The 25704-nt window shown below is 44.7% G+C and overlaps 3 protein-coding genes across 4 annotated transcripts in view; all 3 read left to right on the forward strand.

The window, feature by feature from the left end:
- The first annotated feature begins 274 nt into the window (after positions 1 to 274).
- Positions 275 to 10300, forward strand: LOC115059882 (synaptopodin 2-like protein). 2 transcript variants are annotated; one of them, XM_029527620.1, is made up of 6 exons: positions 275 to 499; positions 1905 to 1943; positions 2936 to 3087; positions 3165 to 3467; positions 3578 to 3963; positions 6623 to 10300. In XM_029527620.1, the coding sequence occupies exons 1-6, from the start codon at positions 398 to 400 to the stop codon at positions 9505 to 9507; spliced, it is 3867 nt and encodes a 1288-aa protein (XP_029383480.1). In that variant the 5' UTR covers positions 275 to 397; the 3' UTR covers positions 9508 to 10300. The 2 variants fall into 2 exon arrangements, with proteins under 2 accessions (XP_029383480.1, XP_029383482.1); XM_029527622.1 differs by lacking the exon at positions 1905 to 1943.
- A 5044-nt stretch (positions 10301 to 15344) lies between these two features.
- Positions 15345 to 19719, forward strand: myoz1b (myozenin 1b). The gene is made up of 5 exons (XM_029528104.1): positions 15345 to 15429; positions 18443 to 18609; positions 18687 to 18756; positions 18863 to 19049; positions 19485 to 19719. The coding sequence occupies exons 1-5, from the start codon at positions 15345 to 15347 to the stop codon at positions 19717 to 19719; spliced, it is 744 nt and encodes a 247-aa protein (XP_029383964.1).
- A 2299-nt stretch (positions 19720 to 22018) lies between these two features.
- The window catches only part of usp54b (ubiquitin specific peptidase 54b), a 42377-nt gene continuing 38691 nt past the window's right edge, over positions 22019 to 25704 (forward strand). The window contains exon 1 of the mRNA XM_029527581.1: positions 22019 to 22219. The gene's annotated coding sequence lies outside the window, so the exon portion shown is untranslated. The remainder of the gene's footprint in view (positions 22220 to 25704) is intronic.

Below are 25704 nucleotides of genomic sequence, written 5' to 3' on the forward strand. Positions count from 1 at the left end.
CTAATCTGCGAGCTCCGGCTGATGTCCAGGCTGGGTGAGCTGGGGGTTGAGGAGGGAGCAGGGCTCATGGTTATTTTGGGAGGGTGTATCAGCAAGCATCCCCTCCAGAGAGTGCTTGAGATTGACATGGCAAGTGTTGAATACAAGGGAGGTTGATGCACACACACACACACACTTTTGCCCCTTCTCACCCTCTTGAGTGCCACCCCCCTCCTGCGACACAGCATTCCTGTGTAAGCAGATGAAAGCCAGTCTCTTTATGGGTGGAGTGATTTTGCCGTGGACACAGAGAGACAGAAGCCTCGCACTCACCCATTGATACTTGCCGAGTTTGTGGAACACAAAAAGGGGCGAGCAACACATACACCTTCATAGGCACAGCGGGCTGTGAACTGGGATGGTGGCGGAGGATATTGTGGTCTTCTTGACAGGAGGAGCCCCGTGGGGCTTCAGGCTGCAGGGAGGAGCAGAGCTTCAAAAGCCTCTACAGGTTGCCAAGGTATAGTAGAGTTGGTATACATTTATACACGTATATGTATGTTTGTGTGCGTGCACAGCGTGTTGCAGACTTACTGCCTAGGTGGTAACATGAGGAGGTGGGATTTATAGTGATTGCAGCTGTTAATTGAGGTCTGGGGCCTTAGGGGTCAGTCTTGAGGTTTGCTATGTTTGTTATTCCATCCTTTGCCAGAAAGTTTACAGTTGAAATAAAATCTGCAAAATAAATCACTCACTCATCACACTGGTGGCATCAAGCGCTTAAATCTTAATTGAAGGATCCTGTAGGGTTGTAAAATAATGAAATATAAGTGCTCTTGTCAGTCTACTTGTGTTTTGTTTAGTTTTTCTTTAGATACTTGTACACGCTAATGTCAGTTGTTCTACCTCCTTTTATAGCTTGTTCTCAGCTACTTTTACAAAGAGAAGAATGATTAACTCTACCGGACTAGAGAAATGTTTGTTTAATGGGCAAAGTCACACTGAAAGTTTTGTGATTGGGATATTAATCAGGATGTCATTCCACACGAAAGCGATATATTTGACTAATTATGAGTCAACAAAAACGCCCCTTTCTGACCATTATTTGAATAGCTTTGAGCGTGCCTTTTTGCTTCATGTAGCATTAGCTCTAAGAAATACTTATTGTCCAATTTTCCATACGCAAAGTTTACCACTGCTTCATCTTCATGTTTTGGCTGTTGATAATGACTGAAGCTTCAATACTGCATCCATCCACCAATCATACAGAACTGAAGAAAAGCAGGCATTTCTTTCAAAATAAGTCCATGTACAGCTCAGCTGTGATCATACACTCACATTCTGTCACACTGATGTTGCTTCTGTAGCGTGCACATTAATGCACCGACAAAAATTTGCCCTTCTCACTGATTGATTAGACAAATCAAAGCCACTTGCTTTCTCCAAACTCTTTTCATATTTGCGTTTATATTTGCTCACAGTCCAGAATGTTTCCTCTAATAAGAAAATCTATTCTGGACAGCAGGAATGTGACCTGGTTCATGCTGTTGTCAAAAGTTGGCCAGTCATGCATACGCTGTCATAACCTCTGATTCAAGATGGAGTAGTTCTGGCACAGCAGACCTGTCTTTATCCAGGATTTTCATACAGATAAGGTCACCTTTAATCAGGGTTTGATCACTGTGTGCTTCCTCTAGTCTGTGTGTGTGTCTTTGGACAGACTTCAGATAAGCCTAGTTGGCCATGGAGCTGAAACTAGGGGATCAGAATAGCTCATCTAAGAGGAGCTGGAAGCTGAGCATGGAAAAACAAGAGAAAGACACACAAAAGCTCACTCACACTAATTTTCTGTTTCTTTAACTTTTTAAACTCCCCAAGTGTGTTTTCTACATGTCAGACTGTCTCCTGTCTCCCTTTATCTGCAGAGGAATGTGGTAGATTTTCCCCGCAAGGCTTTATTTTGGGTATGTGAAGAACATATGCTGAATGACAGGCATACCCTTTGGTCCAGACTGGTGATGCAGCTGTTCAAACCCCCTCTATCACGATGTTCACTTGTGCAGTGTGTAGATGTGGGTGTACATATGCCCAATGGAAAAGTAGGAGGAAGATAGGGTGACCTTGCATCTGTTCCTGTAACGGGATTATTAGGTCAGGAGAAAGTGATAAAGGGAAATGCTGTGTCCTCTTTAGGGAGCCCAAGTAGGTGCTAGAACACACTCAACATTTTTACCTTCAACAGCGATAAGATGTTCATGTTAGTGTGTGGACACGGGGGGCGAGGGCTTATCTTCTTATAGAGGAAACTCAAATCTAGTGGACAAGAATACCCACCTCCCCATCTATTCCACAGACATACTTCCTGAAGGGTCCTATGACATCATTTCTTAGCGACCTCCAGGAACAGCTGCATGACTGCACGAGTTATTTTGATACAGTGACAGCGAGCGGTGCCAGAGGAGAGCTGCCTAAGCACCGTTGAAGAGACTGCAAAACTTTATGGGCTGATTAGTTTCATGCAATCTGTAGACCTTTAAGTTTTGATGTATCATGTTAAATATTCATTGTTAAAGAAGTGAAAAATTTCCTCAACTCTTATCTGATTCTCATTCACTGACCAAACATACAAAAAACTGAGTCAGAGATTAATTTGCCTGACAGCATTATTTTTTTAATCCTTCCATCGTGATAATGTCCTTCCTTTCCCATGATAATCTGGTAGTAATTTAATATCGTTCTCATTTTGCATTCCTACTTTGTAGGAAACTAGTGGTTCATCCAGGACAGCCATCATACACAGTGTGTGCAATTAAAATATGTTTTTATTGCCTTTTATGTGTAGAATTTCAATTCCAGGTGATAATGGGATTTGTTAAAAGGGGCTGCAGAAAAACAGAAAGTGAAGGTTAAGTGGGAAATTGCATAGATTAATGTTTTATTAACTTCTCTCCCTCAGGTGCGCAGGCGGAGCAAGGCCTGTAGAGCTGGACTGAAGGAGCACGATGAGCTCATTGCCATCGACGACCATCTGTGTGCTGAGCTCAGTCATGCTCAGGCCATGAGTCTCATAGATGCACAGACGGCTGAACTAAGCCTGAGGGTTAAAAGGTCAGAGCTGTGACTCACACGCACAATACACAGCACACCTGTCATGAAGTCATGTTTCATATTTTGGGTGTTTCCAGGGCCCCCTCTGGATTCCACTCTTCATCTTACTCTGGCTGCTCTGCATCACCACGCTCCTCCATGAGGGTCCTGTCTCCCCCAGGAGTCCCCTCGCCTTCCCACCATTCCTCCATCCTCTCCCCCACTGGGATACCCAGATGCATCACTTCCCCTCCAGACAGTGAGGCCTACTACGGAGAAACAGACAGTGATGCAGACACACAGTCACACACTCACCGCCGCCAGCGCCGCACGCCTCCTCATGCACGCTCACCTGCGCGCTACGAAGACCAAGAAGAGGAGGAGACCTCAGAGATGAGTGGGTAAGACGCAGAGCCCTGATGTCTCCCTCCACTTCCTTCTCTTTATCATAAGAAATGGAAGCATCATGCTGGTAATGTTTATCTTGGCTGCCTTCTCCCGTTGATCTAAGGTATGAGAGTGCCACAGATGGAGGCGTTTTCTCGTTGGGGCAGTGGGATGGTCAGTGTCCTGCTGGTGTCCCTCGCAGAGAGCTAATATACCAGCCCCTCCAGACAGACTGGACCACCCCAGCACACACTCCACACACTCTGACCCCCCACACACTCACCCCGACCCCTGATCAGGAGGTGGAGGCGGAGGGAGAAGGTGACAGTGGCTTCCAGGAGGCGGGGGGCTGCGTTGTGCTGGCCTGCGCACCCCTTGTGTCTCCTGAACGGGCAAAAGAAGCACTGATGTCGGGCTCTAGTAAACAGCTAGTTCCCATGGTGGGACCACAGCAGACCCCCATCAGTGATGAGCTGTCCACCACCTACATGGACAAAGCACGGCAAGCCAGTGAGTATATTTCCTCATTGAAAACCTACAGCATTCACAGATACTGATAACGTTTTCAAGGAACAAAACTAGAGATCAGCAAGGAAGAGAAATCAACTGCTGTGTCGATTGTTTCTCCTTTTCAATTTAACTTCCAAAGATTCCTCCGGTGTCTCCTCTATAGTTTGTCTCAAATCCTTAGATGGATCACCCTCTAGTGGTTCTTTTGTGTAACTGGAGCCTCCTGTTAGCTTTACAGGCTGGTGATAGGTTGAGATACAGCAGATACTGCCAAAGGAATCTCCCCTGCTCTTTGTCCTGTGAAACAGCAGCTTATCTTTCCTGTCAGTATTCTCGGTATTTGCCTCTTTGGATATATTTATAGGCAAAGCATCTTACTGACAGATTGGACAAATCTCTGACTTAGGCCCACACAGCTGAATATGTGGTATATAAGTGTGCGTGTGTGTATCTGTGTGAGTTTGCTGGGTGAGCACAGCGGGGCTCGTGTCAGAAAAAAGTCTGATAATGGACCGTGGACTGGAAAGATTAAATATCCTGAAGCCATTTCCTGTTGGTCTGGAGAGATGTGATGGGCTATTTTTTTTTTAATCAATTAGGTAAAAAAAAAGTAGGATGAAAATGAAGAATAAATTTGGTCTTCAAACCTCTATGCTTCTGTCTACAAACCGAAGCATGTCAACATTAGCTAATGTTGGAGGGACTGTGTGCTGGGCAACATTTATTGAAAATATTCCAGAGTGGTACCAATCTGTTTCTTCCAACTCATTATGTCTAGGTCACTTATCGTCTGACCAAGGCTCTGGTGATCACAGCTGCTCACACTGACATAGTCACACTGATGGATGTGTCCTCTGTTTAGGCTGAAGGCCTAAATGTCTTACGTTGGTGCTTTACTATGGGAGGACTGATGACGGAGGTGTCGGGGGACCTGCCCTTTCTCACTTTACGAACACACACACACACGTATTGCTTTTTGGGCTTAGGATATGGTATTGTTACCTTTGCTGCTGTAGAGTTGTGTGTCTGTGTGCGCTGGTTGTTGGGTATGAAGTGTCAGCAGCAGAGAACAGCCCATGAGCGAAGAGTTATGACCACACTTCCCTCTATAACCTATAATTGGCTTTATGAACTCACATAAACACACATGTACACACACACTCAATGACACTGCTGGTGAGGGGGTCTTCCTGTCCTTCTGTGTGAGTTTATGAGACAGGGACTGGACAGGTGTTTGATGCCTGTCAGACAGACAGAAATAGTGGGTTGACATCATTTGTTAGTTTGGGTTGCTGGACAAAGGTCTTTACATGGGCTGCTCTCTTAGAGAAGAGCTGGAACACAGAGATCGAACGGTTCCCCCAGCTCGGAGCAGAACTGAACACTGCGAGGGTGTGTGTGGGAGGGTCTGAGGGAGGTTAAGGACGCACACACGCAATCACACTTGTGAGATGAGGGACCTCACATCTCTGTCAGATTCAGACGCAGGTGGACACACAGTGCCACACGCTGTGTATGCAGGTATGTGTGTCTAACTTCATATACATCCAGAATTACTCACATGAGAGATGGACATCAATTCGGATTTGTTTTTTAAATTGAGAGGAGTTTCCTGATTTCTGTGTCATGTCGGCACCTTAGAAATATGAGGATTAATGTTATTCATCATTATTGAACCTACCTTGACTATACCATTTGGATGTGGGATTGAAGAAAATTATATAATTGCATTCATGTGTCATTTTGATGCAAACAAGACAAATAATGGCCAAAATGACAGCTTACTTATAGTTATTTGTAACCTCACTGCTAGTGTGTGTTGAATGTTTAGCGTCATGTCTGTCAGTTCGTGTAATATCTCAACAGCTAATGGGAGGATTAGAAAGAAATTGGGACAACTGATGGGTGGAGGAGTAAAGCGCAGACATCCATGTTCCCATTGGGATGGATTGTAATAGCTGTGACGATCCTCTTTTCACTTCCTCTCAGACTTTTAATTTGTGTAACAAATCTTCATGATCAGTTCAGTTCTGACCAGCCTGTCAATCAGCTGTTGATGCTTTGTTCTTAGATATATGTATTTGAATTTAGACCCCTGCTCTTATTTGCATAAGTGTAGAGAAGTTTTATCCTTTAAGTCTGAGTGTATTTAATGTAGCGGAGTGTGACGTTGAATAATGGAAATAGAAATTTGTGAACTTTGGTACAGTTTGACTCTGGGATTGTTGTTTTGGTGAACCTGACAGTATTAGTTATGTGGTGTGGTGAGCCAAGACACTAAACAGACTCAAATAGCCTTGGACTAAACAGAGAGGCACACGTGCACAGACTGGCATGCATGCACGCAAACACAAACACACACACATTCACATAGCTACAAACCAGCATTTGTCTAAGAGAGACACTCTGATTTAACCTTCCTGGAGTGTCTGTGACTCAACTCTGGAGAGCAGCAGGAATTCTTTGTTCTAAATCCACAACACACAGTCCTGTCTGTCACTGGTCATCCTCATCGCAGTGCCTCATTGTGATCATGCTGTATAAATCAGGCCCTAATGGCAGTCATCAAGGTTTTACACACCTTATTTATCACCCGTGCCTTGTTATGTGTTTATCAAAAGTCCCATTACCTCCCTCTCCCCTTCTTCCTGTCTTGCAGAGTTACAGCGTGGGGAGAGTGTGGTGGAGAAACAGGTGAAGGAAGCTCGTACTAAATGCCGCTCTATTGCCTCATTGCTGACTGATGCTCCAAACCCCAACTCCAAGGGGGTTCTTATGTTTAAGAAACGCCGGCAGAGGGCCAAGAAGTACACACTCACCTGCTTTGGCAAAGCTGAGGGTGACAGAGGAGGGGAAACAGAAGGGGATACAGGGGGAGAGACGGAGGAGGAAGGAGGAAGTTCCATCCTAAGTGGCTCAGAAGTTGATGAGGAGGGATTCTCAGCATCATTCGATCCCACGTGGGACAGCGGTTATCTAGACGTGTTGGACAGGAGAAGCTCTGCTTGTCCCTCAACCACACCAACCACTCCAACAACACCAACAACCAATCATAGCCCAGGACTGGACATCTCAGCTTATCAGGGCACAGGACTTGTGACCCCAGTCAAACAAAGCCCGGGGTTGGAGGTCTCAGGGCTGGAGAACTCAGCCTATCAGAGCCCAGGACTTGGGACCCCAGTCAAACAAAGCCCGGGGTTGGAGGTCTCAGGGCTGGAGAACTCAGCCTATCAGAGCCCAGGACTTGGGACCCCAGTCAAACAAAGCCCGGGGTTGGAGGTCTCAGGGCTGGAGAACTCAGCCTATCAGGGTTCAAGGCTGGAGAGCAGCGTCACAAAGCAGCCAATCGGTAACCACGCTGCAAACATGTCTCCTCCAGCTGTGGCTCTGACCAATGGGGGGTCAGTAGCTGTTAGTCGGGCCAGTGTTGTTCTAAGCCCACCCACTCAGCCACCGCTTCCAGGTCAAAACGGGCAACATGGCAACTTTAATCCCAATCCAAATTTAAATCTTAGTGCTAGTCCAATCACAGACTCAGACCATCACCTGAACGCCAACCTCAGTCCTAATGCAGGTTATTTGAACCGTACTGCGCGCCCTTTCACCCCGGGCCCCACCCCTCCCCGTGCATCTGTAACCTCTGTGATGTTTCGTCCTCCTCAACCCAAGCCCACAGCCATAACCATGGAGACCAAGCCCGTGTCAGCCGTCTCCATGGTGACTATCTCACCCACTCGCCATCCATCAGGGCCGGATGCGAGAAGAGCTGTGTCTAGCACCTCTCTGTACATCCCTCCAAGAAATAACAACAGCAACACTCACCCCTCTGTTAACTCCCCCCCCTCAGCTCTCTCGCCTCCCTCCTCCCTGTCTTTCGCCCAGTCTCCTTCAAACGCACACACATTTTCGCCCCAGTCTGCTGTACATGCCCCCCCCTCCACCCCGTTCTCTCCTTCTGCTCAAAGGCAACTTGTCTTTCCCTCACCCGTTCAACCCTTCCCCCCCCCAGCTCCCCTGTCATATCCCCCTCCTCCTGCTCCTACTTACCCACCTGCCTCCACCTGCATGTCTTCACCACACCCCCCTGATGTGGCTCAGGTCTCTTTCCATGCCCAGCCCGACCATCCTCTTCCTCCTCCTGCCGTTCAGCTTTCTCCATCTCTGCCTGTTCACCCTTACATGAACAGTCCAGGTACCGTGACTCCCAGCCCCCATGGTGCCATGACAACAGCACCACCTCCTCAGGCTCCTGCCGCTGATTCACTTGCCTCACGTGAGCAGCGCATCTCTGTCCCTGCCGTTCGCACTGGCATCCTTAACGATGCCCGTCGTCGTGCCAACAAGAAGCCTATGTTCTGTGCAGTCCAGAATAAAGATGTCTCGCCCAACCCAGACTTGCTGTCGATGGTCCAGAACATGGATGACCATTTTGGGAAAACTGGGGCGGCTGAATCTGGAGTTGCACCCAGCAGCGAGGCTGGGCATGAGTCGGGGCCTGAGGAGGACTGGCTGAGGCTTGGGGCAGAGGCCTGCAACTTCATGCAGGCCCAACGAGTGCCCAGGCCACCCCCTGTAGCCCCAAAACCACAAACCCCTCAGGTGCCACAGCTGGAAGGGAAGGGAGGCCAGCTGTTTGCCCGCAGACAGAGCAGGATGGATCGGTATGTTGTGGAGAGATCGCCCTCCGTCGCTGCAGCTCCTTACTCTCCTGCCCAGACAAGAGAGCCCTCACCCACACCTTCTCTGCCTGCCACCTGGAAGTACTCCTCCAACATCCGTGCTCCCCCCCCAATCAGCTACAACCCACTTCTCTCCCCCTCCTGCCCTCCAAAGGCCCAGAAGAAGCCTGAAATCAAAAAGTCTGGACCTGCTGGATCTAAAGGGCAGAAAGCAGGCATGAAGGCTGTGGACATTATGAGCCACCAGCCCTATCAGCTCAACTCCACCCTGTTCAGCTACGGGGGTGGGGTTCCCCAGGACACCTCCACTTACCAGCAGCAGCAAGGAGTGACGGGTGGTCCTCAGAAAACAGCGCGAGTATATGAGGTGAAGCGCTTCTCCACTCCACCACCGACATCCACAGGCCCCGCCCTCAAAGTTATTGTCCCTCGATCAGCTACAACACTCGGAGAACCGCTGCGGCGCTCTGATGTCGCTTCTTCTCCACCAGCAGTTGTTTCTGCTCCATACCAACCCTTTCACCCTGAACCCCAAGCTCACCAACCTCAGTGGGCCGCTGCCCCTCCGTCTCCTTCAGTGCCTCCCGCCCCTAATGCCCCGCTCCCTCAGCTCCCCACCTTCTCCTCTGCTCGTGCTCCAAACCCAGTCCAGTCCCCTTCCTCCTCCCACCTTCTGCCCACCAACACTGCGCAGGCAAACAGGGCATTCAAGAGCGCTCCAAATCTGAGCCCCCTGAGTCCCACTGGTGCATCTCAGCAGGCAACCAGCAGCACTCACCCTTCCAGGGTACCCCGGCCAAGATTTAGCACTTCCAACCTGGGTCTGCAGCCATGCATCTGGCGACCTGGATCCACTATGCACTAAAGTGATTCTGGTCTGGACATAGGAAACAAGGGCTCTCTGGAAACAGGGAGGCACTTGATGTGTTTTTCGTCTTGTCATTGAGGACTGCAGCTTGGAGTTTTTATTTGCCACATCTTATTACAGTTTTTGGATCAGCCACACATGTAGAACATTTTATCACCACCATTTAATCTGCTTGACTCCTTTATCCAAAGCATTTGTTTATAGTGAGAGGGAACACTGTGCTCAGCAAAAGAAAGATGGTTACTGAAACCCAAGAAAGGTTAAATAAAAATGGAGAACAACTGTGAGATCAAAAGACCAGGAAGAGATGTTGGAAAAATAAAGTTGTGTAAATAATGTACTGAATGAATTAAGAATCAAGGTTGAACATAAGAAAAAGAAGATGAGAGGATGTGAAAAGTCAAGACTTGTGAGAGATGTAATCGAGGAAAGGAAAACAAATGAAAAGGCACTGATGAAGTGACATAATATCTAAGATCTGACGTAGCGCTTCACAATCTGGAAACATCCTGTGGTACTTGTTACCATCCAACTTCACAGCAGAACGTTTGAAGTACCAACAAATCCCCCCTATGTAACAAATAGTGTACTTTGACTTGTGTTTGATTATATAAAGAGTTTTTTAGTTGTACTCTCCAGCAGTGTGCTCTTTTGTTTTCTGTAGTTTTTCACAGCTGTAAAAAGAAGAAGAGGGAAAAGCCTTTTACAGTAGACTTAATTTCTGATCTGCTGATATTGAACATGGTGTATCGACGTGTCTGTTTGGCTGTGATACTTTTACACGGGGACATGCGGCTGAATAAAAATAGACATGACTCACCTCAGCTGTCACTTTGTCTCTTCCTCTGTCACCCACGTCACCGCCGGCTCCCACACTGGGCCCCAGTATCTCATCCCACCCATTCTGTTTTCTCTACCCTTTTCTCTCTTTCAGGCATTTACTGACGGTGAAAGAATAACGGCTTAATTGTTCTCCCAGGACTCAGGCAGTCGAGGGATCCAATACACAAAAGCAATAGCTGAGCCATCAAGATTAATGTTTCCAAGCTTCTACCACAAGGAGGCACTGTTGGATTTGACAATCCAGATACACTTTATGGTCTCCTTTGATTCATGACAGATTTTACATGCATAAAATATTTGGAACCTATAAGGTAAAGAAAAAATGATATCTTTATGGTCTTCCTTTCCCCTTTTCCTTGCTGTAAACAGACTATTTAATAATTTGGCAGAATCAGAGGAGGTAAAAAAAAATAATTTCATGGACATTAATCTTTCTGCTAATTCCTCTATAATTTCAGATGAGTAGGGTCAACAATGTGCTGGTCACCTTGATGGCCTACATTTCGGAGCATTTTAATGACAGCCACCTGATGGCCTTGGAGCAGTGAAGCCCAGAAATACCCACAGAATGGGATCTAACCTCTGACCCTTGACTGGGATCAGGTGACAGACAGCGCTAACTTTAGCAGCTAACTTCAGTCCTATTCAAGTCCGACGGTAAGCTTTACTGCTGCGCTAGTGCAAGGTACAACTCACACACAAACACACACCACACACAAAAATCCCTCAAGCTTGTCATCTTTCTTCAAACCAGGATGCTGGATTTTAGAAATATATAAAAGCTGTGGCTGCACTTACAGTAATGACTGAAGTGGCTCCTTTAACTCTTGGCCATATAAACTGCAATTTTCCTCTTCTGGTCTCTCCCCATCTCTGATAATTCCTCTCTCACTCAACACAGACACACACACACACACACACACAGCTCATTTCACCTATTTTTGGAGCTGATAATCTCCAGCTATTTGGCTCGGTGCTAAACTCTTAATTCTAATGGCTTTTTTACAGCGTGACTGTGGGTGGAGGGGAAGTGCTACCTCGTACATCCTGTCTCCTCCCGCTGCTCTGCCTCGCTGTGTTTCTGGCTCAACAGATGTGAGTGTTTGGGGTCAAGGGTCAAGGTTTAAGGCCAGGTCAGATCACATACAAATAATAGTCAACATTAGTCCATTTTTCAAATTATTATTATTTTCTGATTCATTATTAGCTGACCTGTTTACTGAGAAAGTAATATAATGATGGACCAACCTGGGACTTGGATTCACTGACATTTGCTCTTTCTTCATCATGAGGACATGGTTTTAAATGAAATGTCTCAACAACTGTTAGACGGATTATCATGAAATTTGGTGTAGACCTTATTGCATTCCGAAAGATAAATTCTAATGACTAAATGATTGACCATTTCGTCAAATTAAAATTTTAATTTGGTACTTATGATCAAATGCCTGACAAAATTGGATGAAACTTAAAGAGCGGGACCAATGGGGAAGTGACTGACATGATGATACAGGGATATCTGCTGCCAGACACAAGGCAGGCGTGAAGCTTCTAATCATTCCCAAAGTTCTGCCGGATGCAGAAGGCTGTTCAAAGAGACTTGGAGAGAGGGAAGAAAACACACCAAGAAAAGCATAAATGCCCTCAGGCTCATATAAACCAAGTGACAGTGGTAGAAAGTAACTGCCGGAACGACATCTAGCAGCATTATGTTGTTTGTCATTTTCCCTTGCAGCTTGGTTTGGTGGGAGTAGAGATTCTGGCAGTTCACACTCTGGAGGAAAAAAACAACAATCATCAGGAGAATTGTTTCCACAACTTTTTACAGAGAATTTATGACTTTCTGGATCTTTTTTTTTTTTTTATTAGCCAACAATAGAAATCTTTGCAATCACAACATCTGGGTTTTTGGTGCAGAGTATTAATCCAATCATACAAACCAAACAAAAAAAAAAAAAAAACAAGGCTTGCACATGAATGGTGCATCTTGTAGCTCAGCAAGCATATCGGTACAAGAAAAAAAAAAATCTATGCAAATATGCTTTGTCCTGGTGTTGTTCTACTTTTTGATAGAAAAGGCTTTGCAGAGTTTAGTCAGTTTTTAGTTTGACTTGAGTAAACCTGGAATAAAAGTGACTTTGATTAGATTGTTCTTGGTGGTGATGAGGCCATTCTAAATCCACAGTTTCACTTAAAGCCTCACAGATTTCATTAAACCAGTATTAGCTGGTTTTAGTCTGTTGAATTAGTTTTACTCCTAACAGTCATTTTCCATGAGCACCCAACCTTCCTCATCTCCACATAAAATTCATTGTAAATCTTAAATCCAACAAGTCACATCAGGCATTCCTTGGTTTTACAGTTATAGTTATTTTGCCACATTTTTGCTGAAGAAACAGATAAATTAGACAAAAACACCATTGAGAGCCATGTTCATAAAGATAATTTGGCATCATTTTGCTGTCATCAGTCATCCCACCAATGTCCCTACTCTAAACACCACACCCACCTCCCTCTTTGCCCTGCTACTCCATTCACCCCACCCCATCCTCCCACCCTCCAGGCCCGGTCCATAGCACTGCTGCAGCCCTGCTGATAGGGTTTCACTCTCTCTGGGGCGAAGAGGAGGGCAGGCAGTACCACACAACCGGCAGGGTACTAATCTACCTGGGAATCTATATTCCTGTGACGCACACCTTTTCGTGGATTGTCCGCGACCTCTGTCTGACCTGTGGATACCTGGGCCTCAGGTAAGAGGGTTGAGATCTGTTTAGGGTTGAGAAGACTGTGATGGCATGGATGAAATATCTCACATGGTGCCTTAAGTGTTTGTGGATTATCATCCACTGATGGCCACAGAATTGTCAAACAGGTCTGTTTAAGTACAAGGAGCTAAAGAATTTATCTGATGAATTTGAACCCTGAGGTCAGCAGATCATGGCTGTGGGAGAAGCCCCTTGTATGTGGCCTGTGGAGGCCTCTGTAATACACGAATCAATGAATGACTAGGTGTTCTACTTAATTTTGCAGAACGGGTTGTTTGTTTTGATTCAAAGCAAAGTCATTGTTCCAGAAAAGTCTGTAAATCCACGCTATAGCATCTGTGGTTTGACATTTACAGACAGTTCTCTTAAGTTAATATTTCATATGAATCTATATTAAAGTAAATTTTATTCATGAGCGCCAGATGGTGGACAACTTCCCTCTTCATCCACCAGTTCTTACCTAACGCTGTGGTAGGCGAGGAATGTGGTTCTCTGCAGTGGAGTTTTTAGTCGCCGGGCGTAGATGTATATGTGCATTTGGGAATGTGCTTACTGATGCCCTTCCTCCCCAGCTGTCCCTTCAAGATTTATCTGGAGCTAAAACAGGCTGGTCGTGGGGGACAGGAGCGCCTCTTCACTCAAAGAGGCGGTAACAGGACCCAGGTCCAAGGGTGTACGCTGCTCCTATAGTCGCCATCAGCACAGCCATCTTGCTTTTTCACAGAACACAGGAAAACGCCTGCAATCCCCAGCCATGGACTCACAATTAATCCCTAAATAAACACTCTAAATGCTGTGTGTGTGTGTGTGTGTGTGTGTCTGCTGGTACATTTTCATGTATGTCCCGTGTTGGTGACAGTCCCACCCATTGTTACTCAGATTTATTGAACATAGGTTCATAAAAATAGCTCATACAGGGCCGAATCCCCGGCTAGGAAATGAGCTTCAATTACAGAGGATGAAAAGCAATTACATTAACTGTCTCCCTGAAGACGGCTTCTCCAGCCTTTTCTCTTGTACTGGGACTCACCTCCAGCCTTACATAATTGCTTTTGACCCATGCAGTAGACAGCAACATATTGCCAGCTCCCATCTGAGTGGTTAGTCATGAGAGACATGAGCTGCCACTGGGAATTAGTGTCCTCTAGGGCATGTGAGGGCTATACACTACACTAAAATGTGTGCTTAAGTTTATTAGGCAACCGAGTGAAGCTTCTGCTGGATATTCAAACCATTTGGTAATCAATATGCAGCTTAGACTGTCAGACACAAATACGCTTCTAATCAATATATACCTTCTTCTTAAAATGTTATGGATAGGCATCACACTTTTGTTGTATCACATTTCACTGCCTGTCAGTGTCTTGTTGCTAATCCTGTCCTGCTCTCATGCCAGAAACCAGACAGACCAAATTAGCATTTAAACGGTAATTCTGAAGACCTGATTAAGCCACTCATGCAGTATGTGATCAATTCAAGTCTGTTTATTGATAGAGCAGATCTTAAGTCCAATGATGAGCTAAGGGCTATGTCGGAAATTTAAAATGCATTTCATGTAAGACACAAATAGAGTTAGTTTTGTCTGTTGGGCGTTTAAGCCTCTAAGAATTGACCACTGTCTGCTGCTGATGTTTTAAATCCAACAAACTGTAAACCAACGCCTTTAAATGAAAATTTTAATTTGAAGTTCTTGCTGGAATCATATCATGTAGCAGTTAAACTGATATTATAAAATTCTGTTGTGGCACATTCTGCATGAAGTAGCACATTAAGTCATGTTACTTGTCTCCAGACACAAGTAAATCCAGTAATCACACACTTGTTGCTCCGCTTTTGGCCTCCTCTGACTGAGCCAAATTATCAAGCAGTGGATTGCAAACCAAGACACTGAGCTCAAAGATGCAAGAAATGCTCTGTATAAATGACTTTTCTTTGTGGGTTCATCACATAGTCATGATAATAATTTGGAATTTTATGTTCTTGGAGCAACCAAACTCAGTCCGATGGGAAAGACTGTGAGATGCATTCAAAAGCTCTGTAATAAGCCACTAAATCAACTATTAAATAGCTTTGTTTAGACCGGCATGAACATTTTTGCTTCTACTGTAAAAACAACAACAAAAAAAAAAGCTGAATTTGAGATTAGACAGTTATGATTAGTTGACGGTGATAATGATGGTGGTTACGGATTATTAAGTCATCATTTCTCTATTCTGTCCAACAGCCATGCCTCTCGCAGCTCCTGCCCCTTCTAACAAGAGAAAGAAGGCCAACAAGATCATCACTGACCTGTCCAACATCAGCCAGAATGGTAAAACACATCTGACTCACACACACATAAATCCTCCCACAGCATCCAAACTCATAGATTCACACACGGCATGAAGACTTATGACGTTTTTTTCCTCCATCCCTCCTGAAAGACCTTCCTTCATGTCCCCTGTGATCTGATTATCCAGCCCAGTAAATGTCAAATCTGATTGTGAGTTTTGCTCTCTGGTGCTGAGCTATCTGCAGAGTCTGTGACTGTAAACTGAACTGTGCGAGTGTAAATCGCTGCATGTGGTCTTATGATGCTACAATTAAATAAGAACACACACACATACACACACACACACACACACACACACACACACACACACACACACACACATGCCAAAGGCAAGCAGTAACACAATATCTGACATCCATGTGGCATCTCCTGAAGGGCTACGGCTCATTATCAGATGGCAGAGCAGCAACAAATCTGTCACCATTAGAGGCAACGCAAAACACCACACTTCGATTCAGCTCCCGCTGTATATGTTTCAAGCTGTGTGTAAAGTGGAGCAGAAATCATTGCAATAGTTTACACCTTGGTATTTAACCTACAACTGCCCGGTGGAATTTACAGGACATAGTTAAGGGCTTATTGCTGGAGTGACTGTACGTCTTTGTTTTATCCTCCAATTTACTCACTTCACTTTATATTGGCGGTCTTTGTTGAGCTTGTCCTAAGCACCAATTTTTTCCATTATTTATTCATTCCAAAAATCATTGTGCACTACTAAGAGAAGGAAAAGACCCATCAGAAACACTGTGCCAGACCCACTAGTGGGTCCATCTGTTCAAACTCTTTCTTTGCAGCTGAACAGTGTTCAAACTCACAGAATGTTATTTTTATTTCTACTGGAGATCCCAAAGTTTCCCCAGAAATAAAGTATGTAAAGTATGTAAATGGTGAAGCAGTTGGCATTTGCAAGATTTCCATAAAAAGAGGCCATTAAAAGTAAGTTGAATAACTTTTTTTTCAGCCATGTTGCTTGTACTTCACTTTCTAATACTTAACTTTCTATATTTATTCATTCATTCATCTACTACTGCTTATCCGCTTCCAAATCACGTGGGGTGTGTGTGTGGAAATTAGATGGAAATTATATTTCTTAGTTCATGACATTTAATGCGACAATGTGCAGATTTATTTGAACATGTAAGACAGAACATGAGTATGAATTATTACTGATAATATTAAAAGAGCCACCTTTTGTATCGAGCAGATATGGTTTTGGTTCTTTGAGTACAATATGCTATTAACAGTACGCTCTTAAATGTAGAGCTCTGGCTTGTAATGGACTCATATTACAACTTTTTCTTTTAACATCAAAATACTTAAACTGTAAAATTAATAGCTATGCCGGCTACCCATAGCTCAAGTTTGTTGCGATGATGAATTTTAATGGCAGCTGTATTTTCATCTAGTGCCACCATCATATATAAATTTTAGTTGTATAATATGTTTTGACTGAAGTTCATTCAAAAGCACTGCAGAGCTACTAGCAGCTTAATATGTTTTTTTTCTAAATCAGACAATCAAAACTCTTGTTTGTTCAATAATACTACAAAACAATATGCTCCCTGCCAGTCTCTTTTCTCTGTGTGTGTCTGTGCACGTTTATATCTGTCATTGAACAATCTGTTGATATATCCTTCCCTGTTTTTGTCCCCGTTTGCTGCTTTCACCATTTCTCCTTCTGCTACCACATCTGCAGCCACATCTGTGTCTTTCCAGCAGTTTGTTTTCAGTCAGTCACTCACTCACTCAGGAGCTTATCCTGCTTATCCCTTATTTTGCTCCAGTTAATGCCCACTCATCTATCCATCGTCGCCGTTACTGTGTCGTTTCAGCGGTTAGTCCCGTGACTCTGTCCCTGTGTATGCTGTCCATCTGTCCACCCCCTGCCTCCGTCAGTCTGTCCCCTTTCCTCCCAGTCAGCAGCCAGCTTCAGTTTCACATTCTTCTGAATTAACACCCTAATCAATATCCCCATGGGAGAGTTCGCTCTGCTCAGCAGCCTCAATTATTCTCTCTCTCTCTCACACCCACACTACATCCACACCCACTTGCACAAGTCTGATTTATGAGCTACTGCTAACAGCTCTCTGCTGCATTGCAATGCCAACTCCTCGCTTTGTAGACGTGGCCGTGCAAGAGTGTGTTTGTGTGTGTGAGCGCGTGTGTTGGTTTATGGCTGGACTCCAGGTGTTATGAGTGATATCAGAGTGTATGAGGTGGATGAGAAGAGTGTTTTATGAGGAGCTCTGTGGAGCAGTAAAATCCATCAGATCTCTCCATCACTGCAAGAGAGCAGGAGGAGGAGAGAGGGGAAGTGTGTTGTAAGGATTTCCCTCCATAAACAGTTCTTCCAGAAAATCTCTCGTGACATTCCCCAGTGGCCCTTTTCTTATATTGCTTTGGCCTAGTAACGCCTACAACTCCCCTGGTTTGCTGCTCATCCTCTAATGCAACACAACAGGTTTCAGCTGCAATACATCATGGCAAGTATGGCATGAGAGCCAGAGGATAAAATTACACCTTTTACAGTCTTGTACATCCCTGATTCAATATCAGACATGTTTGGGGTTGTAAAAAATACCTTTTAATTTGCCAAATAGGCATTGCTGACAAGAGAGACACCAGCTGACAGAGTGCAGCACCTCTGCCAAGGCTGCACCATCCTCTGAATATATGATTTTAATAACAACAACAACAAAAAAAAGCTCAGAGATAGTGAACTGAGGGATGTGAGCTTGGTTTATTTTATTTATTAAGGAACAGTACATTATGATGACAAAAAATCTTCTACATTTATTTTTTGCCATTTTGCAAAAGTAATTAATTATTAATTAGTTAATTTCCTTTCTTGCAGACTTTTGAGAGGATGCAAAGACCAACACCTGTCTCGTCCATTCAATAATAAGCTTATCATAACTCTTGATTAAATAATGAGCAGTAGTTAAAATAGGTGCTGCCTGCTATCTCATATTCACTCTGGTCTTCCTGGCAGATGACGACTCAGACCCTGAGGCCTCCGAGCTCGACCTGGGCACCAAGATCAAGACGCCCAAGGACGTGATGCTGGAGGAGCTGTCCCTGCTCAAGAACAAGGGCTCCAAGATGTTCAGGATGAGGCAGCAGAGAGTTGAAAAGTTCATCGTAACCAACGAGAACATGGTGAGAGTGAGGAAGAGAAGCGATGCATGTTGTGTGTGTGTGTGTTACTGATCAGACTATCCTCCTTTCATGTCCAGCAGAACCTTGAAAACCTGCTGATGTCCCCTCCCCCAATTCCTCCAAAGCCCGAGATGCCAAAAGAAGAGGGTGGGTTTATCGATGTACTTTTAAAGACATACATTTATGCCGCCGGCCTGTTACGATTTTGGAATTAATCTCTCTGGCCTCCCTGTTTCCTACTTGTGTGTCTCAGTGGTGGAGGAAATAGTTGACGCAGAGGCAGAGAAGGCGAAGAGGAGGAAGGAGTATGTACGCACCTATGTATCGCCATGGGAACGGGCCATGAAGGGTAACGAGGAGCTGACAGCCACCATGAAGGCCCGCATGCCAGGACCCATCCAGCTCCATCCAGACCTGCCTCAGTACAAGAGCTTCAACAGGTACACTGACAAATACACCAGGGTCAAACTCCGCTGTATTACAGCTTTGTTCAGATAATACTGGTCTTGTCTGTTTCCATGGCTTTCCTCAGCAGCGATGCAAAACAAAACGACTGCAGTAACGTGTTGAACATGAACCAGAATTTTCAAACTCACAGAACCATAAATACGACGCTGACATGATTGTGGTAGTTGATTTGCAGCTTTTTGTAGATGTCATATATCACTGTGTGTCACTTGTTTTGTTTTTGATTGTAGTAGTTTTGCGTTTTTGTGGTTGTCTCATATCATTCCACTGGTTACTTTGAATCTATTGACTTGTGTCTTGTGGTCAATTTGTGTCTGTAGTTATTAAATCTCGTGTGCTGACTTTTGCTTTGTTGTCGTGCCAAAAATCTTGATATTCATCCTATTTTATTTCCTTTTATTCCTCAGGACAGCACTGCCATTCGGTGGCTACGACAAGGCATCGAAGATGTTGACCTTTGAGCTCCCGGAGCACAATGTTGCCACCGAGGAGCCAGAGCCTCTGCCCACCCTTCAGGCCGACATCCGTTCACGTCCGTCGTTCAACCGCACACCCATCGGCTGGGTCTGCAGTGAAGACAACTCAAACATCCACATGGACCTGGATAACATCCCCTTCGACGGAGAGACCGATGACCTGTGAACATGCATGCAAACAGTACATGTAGCCTGAAGCACATTTGAAGTACATCCACTAGATCTCATAAACACACACGAGAGCAATAGGCAGATCATAACAACCAAACCACACACACTGACAACAGCAGCACTGTTAGAACTGCTGAAGCTCCCATGAAAATATGTTGAAGTGTACTTTAATTGCATGGAAGAAAAAAAAAATTAAATGAGCCAAAAGTTTAAAATAATCATTTTAAAATGACCTGATGGAAAAGGACAAAGTCGCCTGTGTGCTTTCTTACCCTTCCATCCTCAACTATGAATGAGTCTTACTCAACTTTTGCAAACTGTGAGCAAACATGTATGAACAGAAACACAGACGCACTGTTGCACTCTTAAAAACGATGTATTTATGCAATAAAGTTCCCCCTTTACAAAATAACTGACTTCTTCTCATGAGCTACAACAACGCCCATATGTACTGCACCTCAGTTGCCATGGTTACAATAATAAACATGAAGTCTGTACTGCCTGTCTGCCCTGATCGCCATGGTTACTATAGTAACTATCAGCATCAGGCACAAAAACCGAATGTTAACGCTAAAAGACTGATTTCGGGCCAATAAGTCTCCTCAAACCCTCAAAATTAGATGATCTTTGTTGTCATGGCAACGATATCCATAAACTGCCGCTGTCACGTGGTAATTGAATAATCCTGTGTTTTGTTGACTCATCCATTCGCCCCAAACTCCCTCCTAACATGGACTTTGTCGCTCTGTAAACTACATCCTGCACTTTTCCCCCTCTGCTCCCGTCAGAATTACTCCGACTGTCAGATGTCGTCTAACATTTCTGCTGTGGTTCCAGTTTGGACCGTCGTTGCAAGTTCTCACCCTCTCTTCTTACCCGTTGACTGATGTGGACTCGTATCAAATTAAAAATCATTAATTATCATTTTTACGTCAGAGTGATATCTTTTTAGAGACACTCCACAGATGTTTAACTTGGAATAATAGTTCCAACATTTTTGGAAATGTGCTCATTTGATTTCTTGTTTTAGAGTTGAGATGAGAAAGCTGCAATAAGGGCTTGGCCCTTTGGTGACCAAGAGGCCAAGAGTGACTGAAAATCTGCAGTTTAACTGTCAGGAATTCGCCCGTGGCCCCGAAAGGCCTGATTTATTTGTCTTACTAAACTTTTTTTTTTTTTTTCCTCCCTCTCTTGCACCTCCACTGCCAAACTAAAAGGTGTCCCCATGACCTCGGATTTGCACTATGAATAGCCGGTGTGTTCATGCTGTGAAAGTAAACTGGTGCTGGACGGTCTCCAATGACAGCAGTCGAACAGATGTCGCCTGCATATCCTGGTGGATGATGTCCTCAACAAGTCAGCATGAGATGTTCAGTATTTTTACATTAGAAGGGACATTAACTGCGATCACAACTGCTTGAAATTTGCACTTTTCCTTAATAGCCTATAGGACAGCATTATCATTATTGTTGATAGGAACCCCCCCCACAAAAAAAAAAAAAATCTACAGCAAGGTGTTTTTTGTCATGCAGCGCTGTATTCAAGTGTTATTTAAAAAAAAAAAAAAAAAACAAGCAATCAACTTTCAGTATTAGTGTTCATTAAATATTCCAAAAATTTAACTGTTGCTATCAAATCATTAAAGTGCGGTATCGCCCATTAACGGCCGAGAACAGAAGACAGGCAAGCCAGAAAACGAAGCTGGAGAAGCAGCAGAGGAACAATCTGGAAACGTGTGCGGTGGGAGGGCTTATATATACGGGCTAATTGCAAATGGCAGACAGGTGGGAATGGGCGTGGCTTCGGTCGAGGGGGCGGGAAAACCAGGTGAGTGGAAAACTACTGAGACAGCAGGCGGGACAGGTGAGGAGCAGAGCCACGATAAGTTGTGTGTTTTAGGATTGTTAGAGGTTTTTTTTTTGTTGTTGTTGTTTAAAAAATCTTATACCGTTACATAATGAGTACGTCAAAAATAAATAGAGCACACGGATTTTGTTTTGGGGCCGATGTTAGATTGTTGTAAAATTGAAATACTCAGGCAGAGGTACAGCAAACGAAGCCTGTCTGGTTAGATTATGGTCTGTATTTTCCTGCAGCAGGTGACATCATGTTTCCATGGCAGTGGATGTGTGTAATGCATGCACCGGTAAAACCACCCAACCTCCATCTCTGGATTAAAATAATTTTTTATTTTTTATTTTTTTTTGCTTTGTGCCCGGGAGGCGGCGGCATCGAGCTGGGCAAACCCACCGACAAAACCGCTACGTCACACAATCACAGAAAAACGCAGCAGCAGCAGCGAGCCGGAGGAAAAGATGGCACGGTATCGCGAGAGCGGCGTGCCGCGACCGGAGCGCTGGATGGCGCTGGTGTTGGAGGAGGTGGTGGTGGTGGTGGTGGTGTTGGGAGTTGGATGCGCCCACGGCTTCGCCCTGTCCTCTCTCCCGTTAAATCACACGGTGGGACACTCGATCGGACGGAGACCGGAGGCGACGGTGAGTAAAAAAAAAGAAAAGAAAAAGAAACACTACGCACTTATACCGGGCTCCATCACAACTAACGGGAAAGAAGGGGGTGTGTGTGTGTGAGGGGGGGGGGCGCGTGTGTGGTTGTAGAAGGGGAGGGGGCGTGTGTGTGTGTGTGTGTGTGTGTGTGTACAGGGGTGGGCCAGATGTGGTCGACTCGCTCCAAACGTGTTCCCTCTGAGGATGACTGTCTTCTCCATCTTCTCCATCATCATCATCATCATCACCACCGTCAGCAGCACGAGCGGCTCTTCCTCGTGCTGCTCTCCGTCCGTCCCCTCCGCTGTCGGTGTTTTATGATGCGATCAGTCTGACGGACAGCAGATTCTCAGTTACAGGTGTTTGTCCCGCATACCGCTGCTGTGCGCGGCTCTTCGTGGACCGGCACACTGCGAGGACTTGTTGATGGATGGCCCTTTTTTTTTTTTTTGGCGTGGCGGAGTCACGCTCGGCTGTCCACGCGCTCCCGGTGGGTGAGGGGGGGAGGAGGCGGGGGCGGTGAAATTGATTAAATGTTGCGGTTAAGATCTGCGTGATTGATGACTTTGGGCCCCCTCACCGGGCCCCGCGTCACCGCCAACACAACCGTCACATCAGGGAGGGTGACACAGCTCTGCTGCGTGCCTCACGCGCGCGCGCACACGTGAATATTCACCCCCCCACCACACACACACACACACACACACACAAAAAAGGGGTCCGTCCCTTCAGTGAGCCGGAGCACACATGTTGGTTTTGCCTACTTATGAGGACTGTGAGAATCTTAAATATTTCTGAAGACTTACCACATTATGCTCAAACTCAACTCACATCACCTGCAGCCCGAGTTTAATCGTAATTCCAAATAAAGTCTTGAAGGCTGGCCTGTATTTTCAGGTTTAGTTACTAACAATTCATCCCTTTCAGGCTGATTGAACAGGTTTATGTCCCCATAACATCATGAATACAAACCACTCAGCAGCTCAGGCAGCACACCTCCACCCTCTGAGCTGAAATGTCGCCTTGACATTTAAATTGGGTTCATCGTCAGTTTTAGTTTTTGGGGATGAAATTCTTTGGTATATTCTGGTTTTCCTTTTTTATACTGCTGTTAATAATGAGCACGCAGGTTTGTGTATCAAATGTGAGTGCCTCTCGCCTGCATAAGGTTGCTGCATAACACCAACACAAAGCCAATATTTGCACATTATTTAACACGACATGTATGTATATACTCAGCTGCTTCCTTGTTCACTGTAGCTTCTGTACTGTACTTTTTTTTTTTTTTTTTTTTTTTTTTTTTTTTATTCATGTCCCAGGCCATGTAAGCTTTTATTGTGTAGTTGTCCTGGAAGGTAAACTCATATTACCTTCTGTATACAGAAAAGCCTGTCGTCAGCCTCAGACCATGCTGCCAGAAAAGCCCTCTGGCTTCCCTCTTCCCTCAGAGCGATTTTACTTCGGGGGTGTTTCCACAAGCATTATTAAACAGTCAAACCAATCAGGATGATTTATGTGATGTCATGTGTCACTGTGGTCGAAAATCGGGAAACTTGACACGTGACAAAAACATCCTCGGGTCTGAGGATGAAGGATTTGACTTTTGGGTCTTCAGTCTCTTTTTTTTTTTTTTTTTTTTTTTCTTGGACTATATGCAGATTGTTTTGGATGTGATGTGATGAATACAGTTTATTCATTGTATCTTAACGATTTGTTGAAAATACTATCAGTGGTTGGACCCGCTGATAACACACAGCAAATCATCCTGTATGTGTTGTTAAGTGTTGATCTTGAAGCAACGATCGATGTCAAGGTCTCCTTGACTTGTTGTGTGTATCTGCTGACAGTCGGCCACGTGGCGAAAGAGTTCAGAAAATATGTAAGTCTAATGAATTCACTTAATTTCTACACTTAAATTGGATTAAATCCCCACAGCGTTTCTTTCTAGACGTGGTCATGATGTGTGACTGAGTCTGGTTTGTGCCTCAGTCTTTTAGGGGGTTCATCTGTCAGTGACATTTTAGTCAAATTGGTCTTGGTCTAGTTGGGTCCACACGTTTGGGATTATGTGGAGGTATCAGGAGGAGCAGATTAAGTCGTGGCAGAGGATGAGGAAGGAGCACTCGCTGTGTGTCTCCTTTGACCTTTACCATCTGTTGGAATGTTCTTTCTCTCTTTTTCTTTCTTGGACGTGTAGCTGGTTATTCAATCTAATGTCCCACTTCCTCCTCTCCTCTCCTTCCCTCTCCCCTCTTCTCTTCCTGTCTTATTTGCTCTAATGATCTTTTCTCCGTCCTTTTTCTTTTTTTTTTCTTTTTTTTTGCTGTACTATTCTTTCTCTCCTCTCCTTTCACCTTATCCCCCTCTCCATTCCTTTGCTGACTTAAAATGTCCCCAGATCCCTCTCCATCCTTTCTTTTCCTTTGTCCTTCTCTTTATCACCCTAAAACCCTGTTCCTCCTCCTCTTCTACCTTTTATACTCCGTCTTAAACGCTAAAAACCTTACATAAATAAGGATGGTTATGTAATGGTCTCAATATTAAGCAAATATTCACTCTTGTTTCCTGCTAATAGGATTGGGTGAGCACATGTGCCATGGTGATAATGGGCTTCATCTAGGTTATAGCGTGCATGTGTGTGTGTCTTTGTGTGTGCATATGTGATTAAGTGTGTTTTCTCACATGTAGAAATTCTTTACTGTTGCAGAGTCTGAGTGGGAAAGTGACCTTGAATATCACCCCCCCCACCCAAAAAAAAAGCTCACATGTGCAGTGCATACACACATACATAGATACAGACACACATATATGTATACATTAAACTTCTCTTCTTATTTTGTATGTAGATTCAAAGGGGGATAAAGTGAAGCACACAGGGAGGATGAACTCTGGGTTCTCCACACTGTCAACTAGGGCTATTTGAAGTTACACATAACCCAGTTACAGGGAAATCACTGAATGTGAGTGTGTGCATGAACACATGCATGTGAAGTTTTCCAGAAAGAGACAGAGATGAATGGAGGAAAAGGCGGAGAGAGGGAATGAGAATAGAAAGAGGAAAGTTCAAAGGAAGAAGAAAGTGAGATTAAGACTCATGTCTTTTTAAGTGATATATATATATAAATATACTCCTCATCTTTATGTCTGCAAAAGTGGGAGGGAGACAGTGTAAGACACAGGCTATTGTCCTCAGGGACCATCGGCTCTTTGTCCAGCTTGCTTGACACTGGTGTCACTGTCACCAAGCCACACTAACCCACCGCAGGGAGGGAGGGAGGGAGGGGGAGAGAGAGAGTGACAGTAAATTCAAAATTCAAACAGCATTTTATTTTCACCCAACCTCTCAGGTCAGTTTGGAGAATTTTGAAATCTCAGCTGAAAAGATAAATAGGACCATAAACTGAAGGAAAAAACACCATCAACAAGGAGAAATAATGACTGAGAAAGATGCTGATTTTTGTTTGGGATGAAATATA

The sequence above is a fragment of the Echeneis naucrates genome, chromosome 19, assembly GCF_900963305.1.
Source record: "Echeneis naucrates chromosome 19, fEcheNa1.1, whole genome shotgun sequence".
Lineage (NCBI taxonomy): Eukaryota > Metazoa > Chordata > Actinopteri > Carangiformes > Echeneidae > Echeneis > Echeneis naucrates.